The sequence below is a fragment of the Halichoeres trimaculatus genome, unplaced genomic scaffold (genome assembly GCF_033239565.1).
Source record: "Halichoeres trimaculatus isolate MK-OKI-2021-1 unplaced genomic scaffold, fHalTri1.1 fHalTri1_scaffold_2, whole genome shotgun sequence".
Lineage (NCBI taxonomy): Eukaryota > Metazoa > Chordata > Actinopteri > Labriformes > Labridae > Halichoeres > Halichoeres trimaculatus.
In genome coordinates, this window is record NW_027437180.1 from 17,795,652 (window position 1) to 17,814,777 (window position 19,126).

A 19,126-nucleotide genomic window follows, 5' to 3' on the forward strand; every position below is an offset into this window, starting at 1 on the left:
TATTTTGAAGTGAAATTGAAAATGACTTTTATTTCAGGATGATAAAAACCACTTTTTTAATTTTTTTTTCAAAACAACTTTTAAATACGTTACCCATTTTCTTTGCAAAAGGACATATATGCTTGAATCATCAGCTTTACATTAGGTTAAAAAGTAACTCACTTATCCATTGTTTTGACAATCAGAACTGCAGGTACGAGTCCCTACGCATGTTTCTGTGTATGAGATCTGACATTTTGTGGAAGGCATGGTACACCCTGGATAGGTCGCCACTATTCTAGAGCCAGAGACAGCAACTATTCAAGCACACATTCACACCTACAGGCAATTTAGAGTTCCCAATAAGGTGACAGGTAATGTTTCTGGTCTGTGGGACGGAGGGGAAGAACCCACACATACACATGGAGAACATACATTCAGGGATTCAACCGGGGAACTGTCTTGCTGTGAGGCCACAGCACTGAACATTGTAATTTTTGCTTTAAGCCAATAAAGCATACAAGTCAGCTCAACCTCAGACAAATTAAATACACACAATAAATATGTTTTATATGAATTTATTGAAAAATGTCTGTATTATCATGGCTAAAATACTGCCTTCTGGTTTACAAACAGTGACAAATCAGAGAGTAATACTGCAATACATCTCACGTCTGTGAAGAATATGTGTCAGAAGCTGCCTCAAAAGATATTTCACATTCTCGTAGGGTCTAATGCAGAGTACAATAATTGCACCCACCTAAAATCTTATGCACCCACTCGAATCTCATCACTCTTTGAAGTGTATTTGGTCCAAATAGTACAGGATTCTCATTATAAAAGCTCTATTTGCTGTATGGGTCTTAATTTGAAACAGTTCCGTCAAACTCAGTATTTACTGCAGAGACAGTTCTGAGAGTGGCTTAAAATCTGAGACTAAATGCAAAGTCATCAAATATTATTTATTTCTTCAAAAGAAAATTAAGTAATGATTAAAAAAAATTACAAGTAGAGTGGGGTTTTTTGGTTTCTTTTCCTGCAAAAATATGATCGGTCTCCGGTCGTGGGGTAACTGATTGGATGATGTTTGACTATAAACTCAACAATGGAAACAATAAGATATTAATATTAAACTAATTTAGTAATGTGTTTAAACAAATGAGTGTAATACAATAAAATTAATGACTATTTACTTCCATTATATTCAACGGTAACAGATTAAACTACCAGGATCATTGTTTCATTAGCTGCTAACTGATCTGATCATCACCTGTAATCAGGCACTCAGCAAATAGACCACTTAAATTAAAAACAACTCTGACAGTGACCACAAGCACCAGGACGTCCAGTACAGTTTAAGGAGAAAAACAACTTGTAATTTTGCGGCACGGCAGCGGTTGAGTGAAAGTGAACAGAAAGCCCGGGGGGTGCTGGGAGTGTCCTGATTGAAAGCACATGTTGGTCCCTTGGATCTCCGCTCAAAGGTTTTGTTCTGTTTTGGCTCAGTGCTCGCTTTGACACATCATACATCAACTTCAGGAGAAGTGTTCAAAAATCAAATCAAGGGTTTGTAAGGGACGACTTGTGGGTTGAACACAATGACAGCAGCTTTTGTTTTTGGTCCCGTGTGTTGGGTTTCACAGACTTTATTCAGGTCACCTTTGTTACATGTGAGAGCGGTTGTTACTGAGGAAACAGCAGAGAGGAAAACAAACCAGGGGACAATATTTGAGGTCTGTGACTGAGATCTTTTCGTAACACAACACACTGTGGGTACAGATTTTATACTTCATTAATGCCTCAGTAATGCACATGTTATAATTATCTAATACATGACAAGTGGGACATGGAATTTGATTTAATTGCTTTGGTGTTATCTCTGCTGTGCTTAAAGTTCAACAACAAAAAGCTGAAAGTGGTAAGAAAATTAAAACAATACACAACAGAGTAAGGCAAATTAAACTCAGTAGAATTAACAAAGCAGTTTAATTACTACTCTCCCGACACGGATGTTAAAATGTAAAACATAGATAATGACCGGCAAAATTTTTAATATATCAAGTGTGATCATCTATGGATTTATGAAATGCTTTATTTAAACAGAGGCTCAGAAAATCATAAAATAAATGTGTATGTCCAGCTAATTTTGTCCTCACCAGCTAATAATGAAGTCAGTCAATTCCTTATATTCTCAGTGGTGACGACCTTTTTGTGGTGTCACCCCCAACAGTGAAATCATAGATGTTTCGCAGCTGTGTGAACACAAAGACAACCCGAGCCAGAGCCATTACCTGCAGCTGTCACAGAGTGAACGTGCTGCCAGGTTCAATAGCATTGACACAAATGATGTCACCACTAGAGGCAATGTAATGTAGAAAACCTTTACCAAGCCAAAAATATGTTATTTCATTTTCAGTCTGTTTTTTTTTTAAATCCACAGCCATCTGGTGACCACAGGTTAAGAACTAATGCCTAACTGAGGATGTATCCAAGGGAAACTCATTGAATTAACTCTGAGTGACTCCCTCATTAGTAAACAGGAATTAATGAAACGTCTTACATGAAATAATCCTGAGCCACGTTTTACTGAAACATCAGTCGATTAGAAAATTTGTACCCTTCTGTGTAAAGTGTCACCAATCAATTTAAAAACTGAAACCTTTACAGTAAAACAGAAAATGTCATATAAACATCAGAATGATACTAAACACTGTATTTTGCATGTTATGAACTATTCTTCATGTTGTAGCTTCTGCCTACTGTACATTACATTAAAAAGCACTTAGTAAGATTATACACAATATAAAAATAAAACAATTACATCTGATAATAAAGTGGCTCAAACATATATAAAAAGAATAATCAAAAACCTTCTTCAGCCACAGCTAATATTCCCTTTGTGAAATTACTTGTTTCAGCTGTTCAATGTCACAACTTTTTAGCTTTTCATTCCTACCGAGGACGGTGTTGGTATGAAAATACTGCAGTGTTTATAACAAACATCCCCCAAGTGAATGTGGATGCTTTTCTACATTGTTCTACCAGTAAATGAAAGTCTGATGTAATTACATATTAAATGTTCACCTGTATAAATATTTGGTCTCTGTTTCCTGAAATGTCATTAAAAAGCTGCTTTCATAAGTGTTTAATTCCACTGTCTTATAGCTTTCTGTCAGCGTGGCCTGAGCAAAATATCAACTTTCCCTTTTCAATTTTTATAACAAATTCTGACAACAGCGCTTTAAATATTTAGTGACATATAGAGGCATAACTGTGTTTTACTTAAGGCATAGAGTTCTTAATATCTCACCTTAAATTGCATAAAAATAAACAGTGAATCAAAACAAAGTCATGGCTCTGAGCTCTCATACTGAATATATAGCACCATGAAATCAGTGCTTGTTACTGAGCTGAATGTGTGTGTGTGTGTGTGTGTGTGTGTGTGTGTGTGTGTGTGTGTGTGTGTGTGTGTGTGTGTGTGTGTGTGTGTGTGTGTGTGTGTGTGTGTGTGTGTGTTTTGTCCCTGTTTAAGCATTGCTTACCCTGATCAGTCTCTGCTTGTGAACCCGTTGGCCTGTGTCTCATTGTTTGACTTTTGACCTCTCAAACTTAATGTAACACCATCTCCACATCAAAAGGATTTTTTCACATTAAAATATAAAATCAAAACATATTTTTTATGTGTTTTAGATCCACATTAAAAAAATGACCCTTTAGAAAAGCTGTGAAAGTGAAATAAATGTATTGCTGTGGCTGTTTGTAACTGAAGCTGCTCATTTTTGGTTTGGGTGACTTTCCCTCAGGTTTTGCCATCTGTGAATGAAACACGTCTTCAGTTTGCAAAAACCACATTTAGGTGAATTAAACATAACTGGCCAAAAACGTCCTCCTTCGGGGCCTATGCGGATGTTTCAGCAGCTCATATTTACAGTTAATTTGACGGGGAGTGAAGGCAGCGTTACCCTCGAAGCCGTGTATAAAGTCTGATGATAGTATTTACAGACACACAGTCAGACTTACTCCATGTGATTCACATTTAAACACACATGCACACACTCTGTCATGCCAAACAACCAGCACACACACACATAACTGACATGAATAAGTCCCGTCTTTCGTGGAATAATTGTGGAGGTCCAGGGTTTCAGTGGCGTGCTGTGGACTGGGCAGTTTGGCGGTGAAGTGCTGTTTCTGCAGGAGGTCCGAAGCGGTGGACGGATACATACAGCGTGTTTCTTACATCCTTAGCAGTGACAGGGAGGTATACAGGCTCGACCCTGGGTCTCCTGGTCTGACGACATACACGTCTTCTTGAGTTAGTTTTTCTTGTTGCGTCTTCTGGATTTCTTCACCCTGGGGAGAGATTTATGGGATTAGTTTCAGTTACTGCACCTTTAGAGGACCACATTTTCAGAAGGTGGTTCACAGATAATGTTGTTTTATAGTTAAACCAGATTTATTCATGAATGACAGACAAACAGGAATTGAAGAAGAGAACAAGGTCAGTTTTACTACATAAATCTTAAACTCTTGGAAAATGTCTGTGTCAGTGTATATTAAATTTGTTCAACTTGTTTCAGGTCTGCAAGCTGAAAAGAGATAAAAATGACAACTAAACTAAGAAAAAAGAGCGGTTAAAATCAGCAGCATTGCAAGCAGTGAACTGTGGACCAATGGAGATTCTGATCTTACAGAGGAAGAGTATGACTTGATTGACTGAAGAAGAGAGAGGGAGAAACATCTGAGCTATTGTGAGTTCAGAAAAGTTTCCTGGTTTCCAGTGGCACTGGAGTAACACATACTGTATGTGACACAGTGTAAGGACAAAGTGACTTTCTGACAGCAAGTGGAGCCTAAAAGATTTAAGTTCACTTACACTGATGTAAGTGTTTTGGGTGAGATTCTCTTGAAATTTGCCAATCTAACTTATAAAGTTGTCCTGGTCTTTGGCGACTGAAAGTCCGGCCTTAAAATAAACGGGGGCTGACGGGAATCTCTTAGTGCAAGTGCCACATACAACCCAGGAGAACAACTGCTTTAATAACCAAGAAATGAACAAAGTATAATAGTTGGATCATGACTCTGACACCTTCAACTGCTCCTATTTAAAAAAAATAAAATCTCTACTTCATTTAATGTGTCACTAAAGTTAATCAGTTTATTTTTTCAAACATCATCCAATTTTTTTTCATCTGTTTTTGATTTTTCTACCTGTCCATGAAAAGCTGCTTTGTGTCTGGACTGAGAAGTCAGCAATGTGTTTGAAACAAAGATGATACGGTGTTTTATTTCTTGGAATAGAGATGGATTTTTTTCAAAAGTTTGGATCTGAAAATTGTTTTTGGTGTGCTTTAATTTTCCAATAGTTTCCACACATGAGCAGAGAACATGCTGCAGGGTGCTGCTGAGAAGAGACATTCTTAATCGAGCAGTCGTGTACGTGAGCGGGGCCTCAAGTGTTGGCAAATAGTTTTGATAGACGAACATGTAGCTCATGTGTTACTGTAACCGAACATGAGAGAGGGTGAGGCTGACGGAGAGCAGCCGCTGAGCAGCGAACAACTCCTAAAACAGCCCCTGATAACAAAAAGGTTTGAAATGAGAAGAAATCAGGCTGTGATTTCCTTTGATGTGAACACACACACACACACACACACACACACACACACACACACACACACACACACACACACACACACACAAGCTTGCACACAGAAGGAGTTCTTGTTGAGCTATTTTATTCCTAACAGGTGGATTTTGTAATTTAGCTCTCACTCCATTAATTCACGAGTCCTATCGTGAGTGCCCATAAAATGAAAAAGCAACCGCAGCACTTGAAACTGCATTCCAACACTTACCCACTTTCATGGCGGTCAAGTCATATTTGAATCTACGGCTGTGTATGAAATATTATGCTAAAAGCGCAAAAGTCCAGGAGGAAAATCTTTAAACATTCCTATAACGACACTTCATGCATATTTTTCCATAGTGTACAGACAGTTTGTACACTCAGCTATATGAGCCACATTAACACCTTAATGTGGATGATAACTGCTTTAATGCTGATCTTTTACAAACACAATACACAATACATCATAAATCCGGGTAAACCATTTTACTGTTTGTTTTCACATTGTGCATTAAGTGTTTATGACGGTCAAAGACGCAGACGTGCAGCCTGCTGATAATCACCACCAGACATGTTGGGAACATTTTCTGTTTTTATGAGGAGTGCACACATTTTTACCGAGGAGCTCATTAAAGTCTGAACGAGCTGCTGCTGAGTTTTTATTTTTCACTCACAAGACTGCTCCCCAGCACTCACCCCAGGGTTTGTGCAACAAATGATGGGCGCAATATGTAAAAGGCTTTTTAGGTAAGAAAAGTCATGCTACTGATGAAACCAAGACACACACACACACACACACACACACACACACACACACACACACACACACACACACACACACACACACACACACACACACACACACACACACACACACACACACACACACACACACATTGCACTGAGGGGGTAAAGATGGTGAAAATGTGAATCTTTTTGCAGCTGAAGTCACAGAGTTTATGAGAAAGAAGGAAGCAGGCACACCAGAGGCAGATTTATTACTCCTCTTAGTCTGTGCTAATCATCTCACAGATAATAACTCAGCTTCTAACATCAACCACGTCACAGAGGAGCTGTCGGCAGGAAACTCAGAGAAAGGCATGTCTTGCTGTAAGCTGTGAAATAAGCGGAGAGCCGAGGGTTTTTCTTACTTGTTGATGGCGTTCTTTAAGTACTGCTGAAGCCACTTGGTCTCCGGGTTGATGCACACCTCTCTGTTGTTCTTCAGTTTTGCGCTGTGAGAGGAACAAAGACAGAATTAAAATGTTGTGAACGGCCTTTAAATGACTCTGTTGTTCTTCTCACTTTAGTCACTTGTAGCAAATTCATTTTAAAAGATGTGCGCTTGACAATATTTGCACCGCTGGACTTTCTGGATTCCAAACATAAAGTGATCATGTGTGAAACAAAGAGTGCAGCTCTTTGATTTGCTGTGTTGTTGATTTGAAATGTCAGTGGAAACTCATCCAGTAATTCTTAAAGAAGATAAAGGCACTCTGCTCGTTTTATCTCAAACAGAGTTTTTAAAAACATGATTATCTTTGATAACAAGATGATTTTTATGTTTGTTTGTTTGGACAGAGATGACATAAGGTTGTCTCCTGAAAGTGAGAGCCACACTGAATCCAAAACTGGAAGTCTGCATGTTTAGATTTGACAGTGTAAAGACTCTAAATGCAGTTAGAAGTTTAAAATCTTCTCCGATAATCAGCAGTTTGAGGTTTAAGAGCATGGTATGAAGCCTTTAACTCAAACACTTTTTTTTTCTGAGTCCACAATCTACTCACTGCTTTTCTTTGTCTGTGGCTCCTAAACTTTTAGAGACTCAGCAGCTTTTATCATCTAGGAAGTAGGAAGTTGCCACTTGTAAAAAAGTGTAAAAAAAAGTGAAATTACAAACTGTCAGCAACCTGAATTTTCTGATAAAATATTTTTAAACAAACAACTTCATTTTTTTTTTTTTTACAGTTCTTGTTCAATAACATTGACAGCTAATAACCAACTGTAGAACATCGCCAAAATCAAAGAAGTAGTGCCTAAACCTGATTTAGAAAGCCTAAACCATACGTTTGTCTCCAGCAGGTTAGATTACTGTAACGCTTGCTAACTGGTCTTTTTACACAAACTGTGAAAAAGCTACTGTACACCCAGAACACTGCTGCTCAGAACCAGGAAATAGGACTGTGTTAGTCCAGTGCTCAGGTCTCTGCAGTGGCCTCCTGTCACTCAGAGAATACACTTTAAACAGCTCTGAAGTCTCCTCATGGTTTAGCGCCAAAGTAAATCTCTGACACATTAGAGCCATACGACTCTGACAACCTCTCTAAGGGGGTCTCCTGTTGGTCGCCAGAGTCTGGACTAAACACAGTGAGGCTTGGTTTCAGTTTTATGATCTTAAAATCTGGATCAGTTTTTCAGAAGTTGTGGGACAGGCCTCAACTCTGGCGATGTTAAAATCCCGCCTGTAAGCAGTCCTTTTTAGCTTCGCGTGCGACAACTGAAAATATGTCATCTGCACTACCTGCTTTTGATTTAATTAATTAACTAATGATTGTTTTTATGCTTTATGGAATGATTTTGATTTTCTCTTCTTTTGATTTTATTTCAGCTGTAAAGCACTTAAACTGAGCTGTGTAGAAATTGTGCTCCACAAATAAATTTGCCTTGTCTTTCTCACAACTGCAAACAAACCATACATGTTATTTGTCTTCGAACAAAGGTGACGTGTTGTCAGTTGTAGTGATTCTTCCCCAGAGAAAATGAGAGCACTCTGTGAGTTAGTGCTAACAAATAAAAGTCAACGGAAAGTATGGAGAGAAAAACTACAGAACTTAAGCCCCTGGCTTCCTTTAATTTACTTAATGAGGAGCAGAAATGTACAATTCAGGCAATTAGCAGTGATTAAACCTAAACACACAAACCACTGGTATGGCTTTTTAATCCTAAATGTGCTTTAAGGAGCATTCATTACTCCCTGAATCTCTGTAAAGACTGTAAGAGTGTGTCTGGTTAGTGTTCGAACTGAAGATAAAATGCTATTTCCATGCTGTGGAGAAAAAAACAACTACTTCTTGGGACTGGTGGATTTGTGTGATATTGAGTTTTTTTTTTCGACAGCTCTTTGTAACAAAAGCTGAACTTTAAACCCTGAAACCTCACAAAACTTTCAAGTTTAAAGCAGAGGATTAGCTCCTTTAACAAACTGTCACTCACAGTAAATTTTACACAGGTGCTGCTGAGTGTGACACCAGATGATCTGCATCTTTCATTCAGAATAGTAACTCAGATTCCCATCATGCAACACAGATATCTACCCTGCTTATGGTTGAATTCCCAGTGAATAAATTAAAGAGCTTTTTTGCGCAGTGTGTCAAGAGAATATCTGCTGTATTTCATGAAGGTTGAGCTCAGAAACACCTCAGATAATCTGTAAAAATCTCGACACATCCTGCGACACATCCAGAGGATTACTGCTCAGGACACAGAGAGTCGGTCTGTGGTGAAAAATTTGCAGCTCTGTTTTCACTCAGGGACAGCTCGCAGTATGACCACAGACTGTCTGAACACTGTACTCAGAGAACATCACTGATCTTTTCTTCCTCTTCTTGAAGGTGATGTTTCTGACATCATACCAGTACAAACCAGTTTCTAACCTGAGGAAGGACCTGCAGCAGTTTGTGATGAGCAGCTCTGCCCTCACTGTGTGTTTCTCTGAGTCTTATCTACCCTGTTGATGGAGAGCCCAGCCAAATATTTAGGAGAGGATTTGTCCTGTTATCAGACCCCGCTGCTAGGTCTCAGATCTGCTGAGGGGGGACAGACAGCAGGGTCTCTCCCCCCTTAAAACATGTGGGTCTCACACCTCTATGGCAAAAGGTCCTCAATGAGATTTAACAACCGGAGAGGTGTCTCGCCTTGCTGCTCCTCTGTCTCCTCCATCACACGATGTCGCAAATTAAACACATTCCTGCTCCCTCCACTCCTCTCTGCGCTCTGCTTCTCCTCCAACCGTGTTACCCCTTTAATACTCCACCTCCCCTTTTCCTCACCCTATTTACATGCACACACATGAGCAAATGGTGTCCACACTTAAAAGAGGTGCTCAGGAGCATCAATCCTTAAATCCCTCAAACTAACATGTGAGTCAGGAGGCTAAGAGCTCTGTAACAGGATCTGTGTTTGCCTTTCCTGCGGGGATGTCCCCCTTCTTCTCCTTCTTTATCTCCCCCTCTTCTTTTTAATTCTACCAGGGGTGGTTGGCTCATGTTTTCATGTGTCTCCCTTCATCCTGTTTATCTGTCTGCTTGTCTGTGGATGACCCAGCGAGAGCCTCAAATCCTAATTGACTTGGCTGGAATTTGGAGGGCCGGAGTTCCTTGAGCAGCAGGTAGTAATTACTTCACAGCAAGTTAATACCAACAGCCTGTTAATGGAGGAGGGGGAGAGGGGGGGCTGGTGTTACTGGCGCTCTTTCATCCGCCCCAATAGAGATATCGGAGCAGCTCGTCTGAATGACTTCTTGACTCCTCTGGCAGAATTTTGGAGGGAGGTTAGAGAGAGTTTGTGTCCGTGCGTCCTCCATGACCTTTTGCCATTCGTTCACCCCTTCTTCCAACACCCGACAGCACCCCCACCCTCTCTCTGTTTGGCCCAAGCCCCAGAGCTATTGAGCCTTTTGGCTGCGAGGCTTCTGCCATCCTGTTTTCAACTGCACACAAATGAACAGGGCTTCTCAGTTAATATGTTCCAGTCCAGTGACATTACGCTTGGTGTTGCCGGGCAGATTAAGGCAGGAAATAAAAAAAGTAAAAGTATAGGTGGTCAAGGGACACAGGGGTCAGCAGAAACACAAAGGTAATCACTTTGACCTTTCATTATTGCTTCCTTTCCTAAACATAAACGGCCCCTCGAGCTCTGGCTGTCACCGCTTTCCTCTCTCTCTGAGTGACTGTGTTTAAACTCAGGCCGCTCATTACGGGAAGAATTGAAGGATATTAACACCACACATAACACATCGAACCTTAATGTATCTACACTGTGCTTATTATTTTAAGTACTCATGCTGGTGAAAGAGAGAAAAATAAAAAGTGAAAGGTTAAACTGTTTTAATAAGAGAAGATGAAGCACTGGGCACGGTTAAAGGAAGTTAAAGGGGTCATACAGACCTTATAATTGTCCACTTATCAACAATAATCTAATGTGAATTAAAGATGGCTGCATTTAAAGTTCCCTTTAATCACAGGAAACAATTCAACAGTAAAGAAAAAATTAAACTTTTCTGGGGAAAAGGTTGACTGAGTACACCAGGGGAATAAAGATCAAAGAAAATGTGCTTTTCCTCAATTTTTTGTTCAGTTTCTGTTGTTTTTGGTTTGGTTTATATTTTCAAGGTACTTTTTAGGGGCTGTTTGTCATAAGGGTCAGTCACAGAAAGACAAGAAGTGTGGGGAGTACAGAAAGGAGGCACAGCCGTAAGTCGAACAGGGGACGATAGCTTCAGGGGCACGTGTCACGTTTTTAAACTGCCAAACAGGAACAACCAGTTGTTACTTCTTGATACTTCCTGCTTTAAATCCTCTTGGATTATAAAATTTGACACCATGTTTGGGTGCATGGTGTAGTTATGATTATTTTTCAGTCATGAAAAAATAATAAATGACCAGTTTTTATTTTTTATTTTAATTTTTATTTATCATTTATATATATGAATTTAAAGTTTTATTTGATTATCAAACAAATTAGGTTAAAATGTTTTGAATGAACCAGTTTTCATAAATCAATATCATTTTATCATTTAGTGTCAGTGTATAGTTTTTTTAATTTTCTTAACATTAAGCTTTAGTTTCAGAATACCACTTTCTTTTATTTATTTATTTTTTTTAATATATATTTAAGGGCTTCATCCCCAAGTCCAGAATTTCTCATGATTCTCTGCAAACACAGTCTATTGAGTTCACGCTTTCTCTTTTTCACCATTCAGAAGTCTTCGGTGGAAAATTTGTTTTACATCCAAAGTATATGACGTGATGAGAAATACTCTGCAAAGAGTCAGAGAAAGTGTTTTGTACAAATGTAATAAAATGTCAAAAAGGTCTCACGCTGCATCTCCTCTGTGTCCAGCTCAGCATGTGCATGAATAAAAAACAGTCACCAACAAACAAGGCCTTAATAAACAACCCTATTACTTTATGAAGTAAGAACATCAATCTAAAGTCCACTCAGTCTCAAGAGTCTTTTTACTGTGAGCTGCAAAACTCCAGCCAATGCAGCTGTTGAGTTTTTCTCAAACACCCTGTAATCTAACAGACTGAACCTCTGATATAAAACATGCTTTAGGGTAAATCACTGCGGTAATGACACTCCTGTGTACTTACATGACTTGGAAGGGGCAGTTTGGTGTGTGGAGGAACTTGAGCTCTTTGATGGAGCGCTGAGGGACAGTGTTGAGGGTGGAGCGGCACCAGCAGCGCTCGACCAGACTGATGGGCTTTGCTGCAAACACACAAGGACATTTTTTGATGAGCTTATGTGTGAATGAAGAGAAAGTGATAAAACCACTGGCGAGGACACGGCTTGAACAACCACATTCAGAGTACTGTGGAAACAATGTCTGAGGTTTACTTTTCAGCCCCAGAAAAAGACACTAGAAGATTTAATACAGGACAAAAAAGTCTAATTATTCACTTCAATTAGTCACACTTATAAAACTGAGGGAAAAACTGAAACTTCCTGGTTTTATGACAGACACTAAATTAAAGCTTTATCCTCACATTAAATTATTTTTCCCAGGATTGTTCAGAATTAAATATGCTTGTAATATACTGTTAATTTACACTAAGTGTGCAGATCTTTTTTCACTCTCTCTGATAAAGCAGCAGATAAAATGTCTGCCCAGTGCTAATCTCTCTGAATCACCTTTCAAACATTTAAAGCATTTTATTGTTCCTGAATCACAAAGGGTTCATTTTGGTTCAAACCAGGATTTAAAAAGTAACTTCTAACTGGATTCAGATTGCATTTCAAGCTCTGTAACTTATGCTGCATTTCACTTACGCTTTTCTGCTTCACTTCTCTCAGTGAACAGAATAAAAGCGTGTTTAATCTACTGTAACAAGTCTTTACAAAGTACGGGAACGTACAAGTTTACCTGCTATTGCTGTGAACAACATGTTCATTAAAAAGAGATTAACCCAGCGATGTCTCACACACTCACACACACATAGATTTTCAGCTTCTCACTCCTGCAGCATTCAGCCGGGCCACTCCAAAGGAGAAGGGTCCTCCACATTCAATTTCCAATATTTGCCTCTTGTATGAGCGAACACTCTGCGGCTCCGACGGCATCAGGGCCCTCAGAGGAAATCACCTCGAGTACATTCTTAAAATGATTACAAATCACTGCTGTGCCTCCATGGAGGCCTGTAGGGGCCCAGGGGACCCCAGACACACACTAATACCCGGAGCGCTGGGAATTATGAACTGATCAGAGTTTCCTACTCTCTTTGAAAGTCACTAAAAATAATTGTGGTTGTTAAAATACCACCGAAGAGATGCTGAGAAGCACACTGCAATAAAAGTTAAAATTAGATTCAGTGCTTTTTGCTTGGACTGTGTCTTCCAGGACACACACACTGAAGAAAAAAATACCAGAGTCTGGCTGCAGTGTGTCAAAGATTATAAAATGTCAACAAGCAGATGCAGCTTTGGCAGATATTGAGTGAATTGCAACAACTTGTTTTCTGGATCAGCTACTTCCTGCACGTATAAACAGATATGCACCAAATAGAAAGCATCTGGTGTAAGGAACACAGCTTTGCTCTGTGGTGCAGCAGAGCCCGTTTAATGAATATGCTGCACCAAATGTCCTGCCACAAATGGCTAAATCCAGGGTAATATCATCCCAGTGACTCACACCCTTACAGCCTCGTTTTGTCATGTAAATTAAAGGATCATTATGCAGCACGCAGCGCTGAGGCCACAAGTGAGCATCCAGCGCTATCAGCAGCGCATTGTTTATCCCTAATTAGAAACTAATTAAAAGAAAGCAAAGGGAAAAGACAAATACACACATTTAGGGCCAACTCTTTAACATGCAAGCAGGGGTCTTGCCGGGGCTGAAACAACAAGCTTAGCACAACGCTGGCCAGGCGACTCGACACCCCGGCGTGTCTCCTATAAGGTGAACATGTGGGGGGGATTAATGTGGGGTCACTGTGGGAACTACAGTCTCCTGCACTATAAAGTGGATTATAATCCAAATCACTCACACAGACTGCCCCTTGAATGTTTTAAAATCTGGTGATGTAATCTCATTTTTAAGTGACAAAAACCTGCTCTAACATAAAAATGATGGAATAAATCGTCCTTGATCTGCTGCAGTGCAGAGCTTGTGTTTCATACCAACGTCTGTCTAGCAGTTTGACTTGTAAAAGGTTATCAACCCCAGAGCTTTAGCTGACATCTTCATCAGACATTAGTTTGTTTGAGATCACCAAAGATATTTAATGTGCAACCACTGACACAAAATTCAAGCATTTATTGGCACAGTACTTTTTTTTTACCAGAGTACTTCTTGGCAATATTCTTCCTTTACCTCAAAGATATTCTCCACCTAAGTCTGAAAATATTCACAGATTTATTTGCTTTGGATCCACAATCAGCTTTATCAACTGCAATTTTCCAGCTTATCAGTGAGTATTAAGAGAAATTACCAATAAATGAATCAGTTTGGATGGAAGTCAGTTCTTAGGAAACTAGTTCCTCCAGCCTCAAAACCAAGAGCTCTATCTGTAAAAAAGCTAAAATTTAAAGAATAAAAGGGCCCTTAATTGATAACTCTAGGTATATTTCCCATAGACAACAAATAAAAATTATCAAACCATCAAAATTCAAGAGAACAAACCCAACAAGAACAATCAGCATGGTTAAAAAAGTGAACATTTGCCAGAAATCTTTGTTTAAACTGAAGACACCTGAAGCTCAACCACTGACTAAATCCAGAGATGAGACGCTCAACAATGAGAGGAGAAAAAATTCATATAATACACATATTAACATCCAAACTTTAGCATCTTCAGACATTAACATGTCATTCATCAGCTGAAACTTGGAGTAATCTCAAACTTGATAAAACCATCAAACCTCTAAAACTTAAATGTTTCTCTGTTTCTCTTCTCCTCATTGACTCACCGTTGGTTGTTGGTACATGTGTGGCCACGGCGAGCAGAGCAGCCATCAGCGCCAGCAGTTTGACGTCCATGGTGGAGGTCTCTCTCTGTGTCTCACCCTCCCTCTGTCTCTGGCTGTGTCTCTGCTACAATCCAGGGCACGACTGAGACTGCCAGCTCCTCTCCGTGCTGTGTTATAGCTTCAGATGGGAGGGAGAGTGAGGAAAAGGGAGGGAGTCCCACTTTCTCAGGAGGGAGGGGTGAGGCGGGGGGGTCCCAGCACCAGAGGAAAGGAGGTGAGAGGAGGGGGAGAAGGGGGAGGGAGCAGCAGCGAGGCAGGGGAGACTTCCTCGATTGTAAAACTGTTGGCTGGGACTCAAGGAGAAAGTCTGAGGGGAATTCTGTCTCCTCTCCTTTTCTCCTCTTTCATTCATTCTTCTCCATCCTCACCTGTTCTTTTCCTCACTCTTTACCTTTTTACTCCTCCTTTTCTCACTTTTTGTCACACCTTTTCTTCTCCTTCTTCTCTCTTTTTGTCTGTTCTCTGTGCCTCTTCTCTCCACCTGCCACGCACACAAACAGAGAGGGAGCTCCCTGCTGTTGGACTAATATTGTTGTATATTTCAGCTGAGTGTTATTGTTTACAGAGACTCTCCTTCTCTTCTCCCTGTCCGTCTCATTTGGCTCAGCTCCCATCCTCCCCGCCTGGTTCATGTCTTTATTGGGCTCCTCTGAGCTTAATGTCGGTTTCACTGTCTGTGATGAAACTATTAAAGGACAGTTTAGACTTTACAGCAGTAGATTGAAATGAGGCTGTGTTGAGCTGTGGGGAATAAAAGTGCTCATAAATGTTGGTGTCGTACATGGAGTTATTTCCAGTGTCTTCAGGGACAATTCAGAACTTTTACTTTCGAATATGTGTAGTACATACAAGCATTATCATTAAGACTCAGAGAGTCTCATAAAGATTACTTTTTGCTACTCCAACACTGACCATGTCATTTCTTTCTTTCTTTCTTTCTTTCTTTCTTTCTTTCTTTCTTTCTTTCTTTCTTTCTTTCTTTCTTTCTTTTGGGGAAATAACTATAAAAGAAAAAAGTGTAACTAAGCTTACAAAAACAAATCAACTTTTTAACTCAGCATTAATAGCAGTAGCTTTAAAAGAAAATGTTTTGTTAGGCACATGAGTTGACACATTTTTAGACTCATTTTTTTTAAATCCATCTTCCTTTGATTTATCAGTATTTTCATTTTTGGTATGCTATGTAACTCTACAATATAACAGGATAAAGTACAATACAATACAATAAGATAGGATGCACCACAAAACTACACTGTACAAGGCAAAATTAAATTTATGTATACAGCAAGGCACAAAATGGTGTGACTTGGTAAAAAAAAATATGATAAAACAAACAAAAAAAAGTGATAGTAAATAGTGATGAATATGATTGGATGAAAAAGGGTAAGATATGACACAATATGATAAGTTACAGTCAGATTAAAAACATAATTAGATAAGATCTGTTCAGATATTTAGATAGATAATAGATACAATGCTATATTTTATGCTGTGATACCATAGAATATGATTCAATACCATGTGACTGGATGTGATAAAATGCAATTTTAACATGTGATGTGATGCACAAAGATGCAGTCTTGTACAATGTGTTGCATTATGAGAGGATGAGATGCGATGCATTATGATGCAATACAACATGATATTATACCACATTAAATGATTTGAAGCAGGATATGGAATGATAAAATATGATGCACTTAATTTTCTCCTTTGGTTGTTTTGTCTTTAAATTTTGATAGCAGTGAACCTAACAGTTTTAGATGGTTTACTTTGTATTTGGAGACTCATTACTGTCAGTTGGATGGATGAATGGACCAAATAAATATGGATGTCAATTATAAACTGTTACTTTAGGGATTTTTGATACAGGCTAAGAAAGTGAGATTATTACTCATGTTATTTTCTTGCGCTTCACATGAATATCTTATTTCCAGAAATACCACAGACCAGTGAAGAAAAAGCAAGATGTTTCAACAAACTCTCGTCACAGATAAAAGTCTCAGATAAAACCATGAGTGATGGTTGGATCTTGTGTACCTGCTTCCAAGATCCTCAGGGTTTGTAAATCTACTTATGGTTTCTTTATCGTCACACAGATGACTCTGATTTTGCTGCATCATATGTTTAAATATGATTTCAATCATTTCTCCTTTAGATATCACAACAGAATCAGAGTGGATGTAGTTACAGGTTGTGAGACAATAAAAGCTTCCAGACACAGATGTAAGCCCTTAAGTTTCTGTGGCTCTTATTTTTCTTACTGATGATCCCGTGGAGGACTTCCAGATAGTCTGGAAAAAATAAATTTAAGCAGTGAGCAACAATAAAACAGGACACAGATGTGTGTGTGTGTGTGTGTGTGTGTGTGTGTGTGTGTGTGTGTGTGTGTGTGTGTGTGTGTGTGTGTGTGTGTGTGTGTGTGTGTGTGTACATGCTGATGAGCTGGTAGTGTAGTATCTGCTTGTGCACATGTCTGTACATGTGTGTTCCTGTGTCCACAAACATGCATGCAATTATGCATGTTTCTGTCTCACCCTCCGTTCTGCTGCATTGAATCCTGCAGCTGCTGAACTGAAACTGCTCTTCATGCCAGAACTTGACGCCCTTACTGACAGAGCTATTAGGTGATTTACCCCCCCACCCCCTACACTGCAGCCCCCTAACTCTACCACCACCAGCACCAGCACCAGCAGCACTAATAAAACCATACGCTGCTAAAGACCGCCTGTCAGTTTATACTCTGAAAACTCCTCCCTGCAGTTTACAGAGCTGTACCATGTCTGTGTGCTGAGGGAGCCCTCACAGGACTGAGGTCTGCAGTGAGCTGTAAACCTGTGAGGGTGTTAACTATCAGCCTGAGTCCTCCAGTGCGTCTGCTATTTGAAAGAGGAGGAAACTGAGCTGCAGGAGGAGGGAGAGCAAATTAAGTATGTGGACTTTACAGCCAAAGTTTTACTACATTTTATAAACAAATAACATGTATGGAGGTTTGTAACACCACATTATGTTGTAATGCCCCAATATGTAATAATGCAATAAATTTTCACTTCATTATGTAATAACACAAAATTTTGTAATAATCTGGTGCATTTTGTAATAAATTCTTAAACGCAATATGTAATAAACTTTGCCGCATTACATAATAAGTTCTTATATATTGAATCACTTGTTACAAAATGCTTCCGTATTAACGTATTACATTATTACGTATTGGGACGTAATCAAATAGTGTGGCGTTACAAGGTTAATTTTGTATTGTATCAATATAAAGCAAATGTAATTATTTTTTTATTTACTGTAAAAAAAAACGGCAGTTTGAGGCTTTTAAATACATGCAGCATTAACCTGGGCTCAGTAAAATGAGGCGAGCCCGCGAGCTAGTTCAGGCAGTCAACTCGAGCAGCACTGCTATACACATACCACGTGTCTCACACGTCATAACCATCTTGCAATCACACTCTCTCAATTGGGCGGTCTATTTAAACCGGGAGTCTCTCATCCCTCTCTGCCTGTCAATGCCTTGGCTGCCCTGCGTTTGTAATGCTGCATGTTTCTTTGCCCCCACCACCACCCCAGCAACCACCTGCAGGCTCCGGGGGGATTATGTTCAGTATGTTTTTCTCATCACTCCTCAATGTCACCATGTAAATTTATTGTGAGGGGTGATGAGGCCGGAGCCTGGACGCCAAACATAAAATATATTTGCTGCTAAATAAACTATTCAAACGTGAGTTGTCTGACTGAAATCACATTTCATACATAAACATAGTTTGAACCAAATCTACAATCTTCTCTCTGAAGTTCAAATATTCTTCTTTTGTATTTTTGTTTTCCACACTTTTTACTACTTGCCTAAAACATTTTCTAGCCATAAAAAAAAATCATATTTTATGAAATGATTTCATGTTTGCCAGCTGTATTTTAACAAACAACTCAGTCATAGTGGGGATGAAATACTCCTTTTTCCAGTGAATCCAAAGACCAGATTGTGAGGGGTTTTATAGAAATTCCAAAGAAACAGTTATTATAACAGTGCCAACACTAAGTTCCATCTATAAGATAGAACAAAACACATTTCTGGAAATACTTGCGTTCTTTAATCTGGGTATTAAAGAAGATGCTAACTCTAGGATTCTACAGGTTGAAGGTTTTTGTGTTAATTGCACCTTCTCTAGTCAATTCTCAGGAAATCTTTAAATCACATATCATTCCTACTAATGATAAAAAGCATGGAAAGTTAGAAGCAAAACATCAAATCAACTCGGA

General features: G+C 39.2%; 1 protein-coding gene across 1 annotated transcript; it reads right to left on the reverse strand.

Moving 5' to 3' along the window:
* Window positions 1–541: 541 nt before the first annotated feature.
* cxcl12b (chemokine (C-X-C motif) ligand 12b (stromal cell-derived factor 1)) lies at window positions 542–14,954 on the reverse strand. Its single transcript, XM_074663112.1, has 4 exons — window positions 14,798–14,954; window positions 11,983–12,100; window positions 6,760–6,843; window positions 542–4,332 (listed from the first exon to the last, which is right to left on the reverse strand). Exons 1-4 carry the CDS (start codon window positions 14,865–14,867, stop codon window positions 4,296–4,298), a joined length of 309 nt encoding a protein of 102 aa, XP_074519213.1. The 5' UTR covers window positions 14,868–14,954; the 3' UTR covers window positions 542–4,295.
* Window positions 14,955–19,126: the final 4,172 nt, after the last annotated feature.

What these genes read in the sequence shown, in the direction of transcription:
- cxcl12b (XM_074663112.1), bottom strand. Translation starts at nt 14,867, where the DNA reads ATGGACGTCAAACTGCTGGCGCTGATGGCTGCTCTGCTCGCCGTGGCC. An exon ending in ACATGTACCAACAACCAACG is followed by an intron (nt 12,101 to 14,797) that starts GTGAGTCAATGA and finishes GTGTGTTTGCAG; the next exon opens with CAAAGCCCATCAGTCTGGTC. An exon ending in AACTGCCCCTTCCAAGTCAT is followed by an intron (nt 6,844 to 11,982) that starts GTAAGTACACAG and finishes TTCCTCTCACAG; the next exon opens with CGCAAAACTGAAGAACAACA.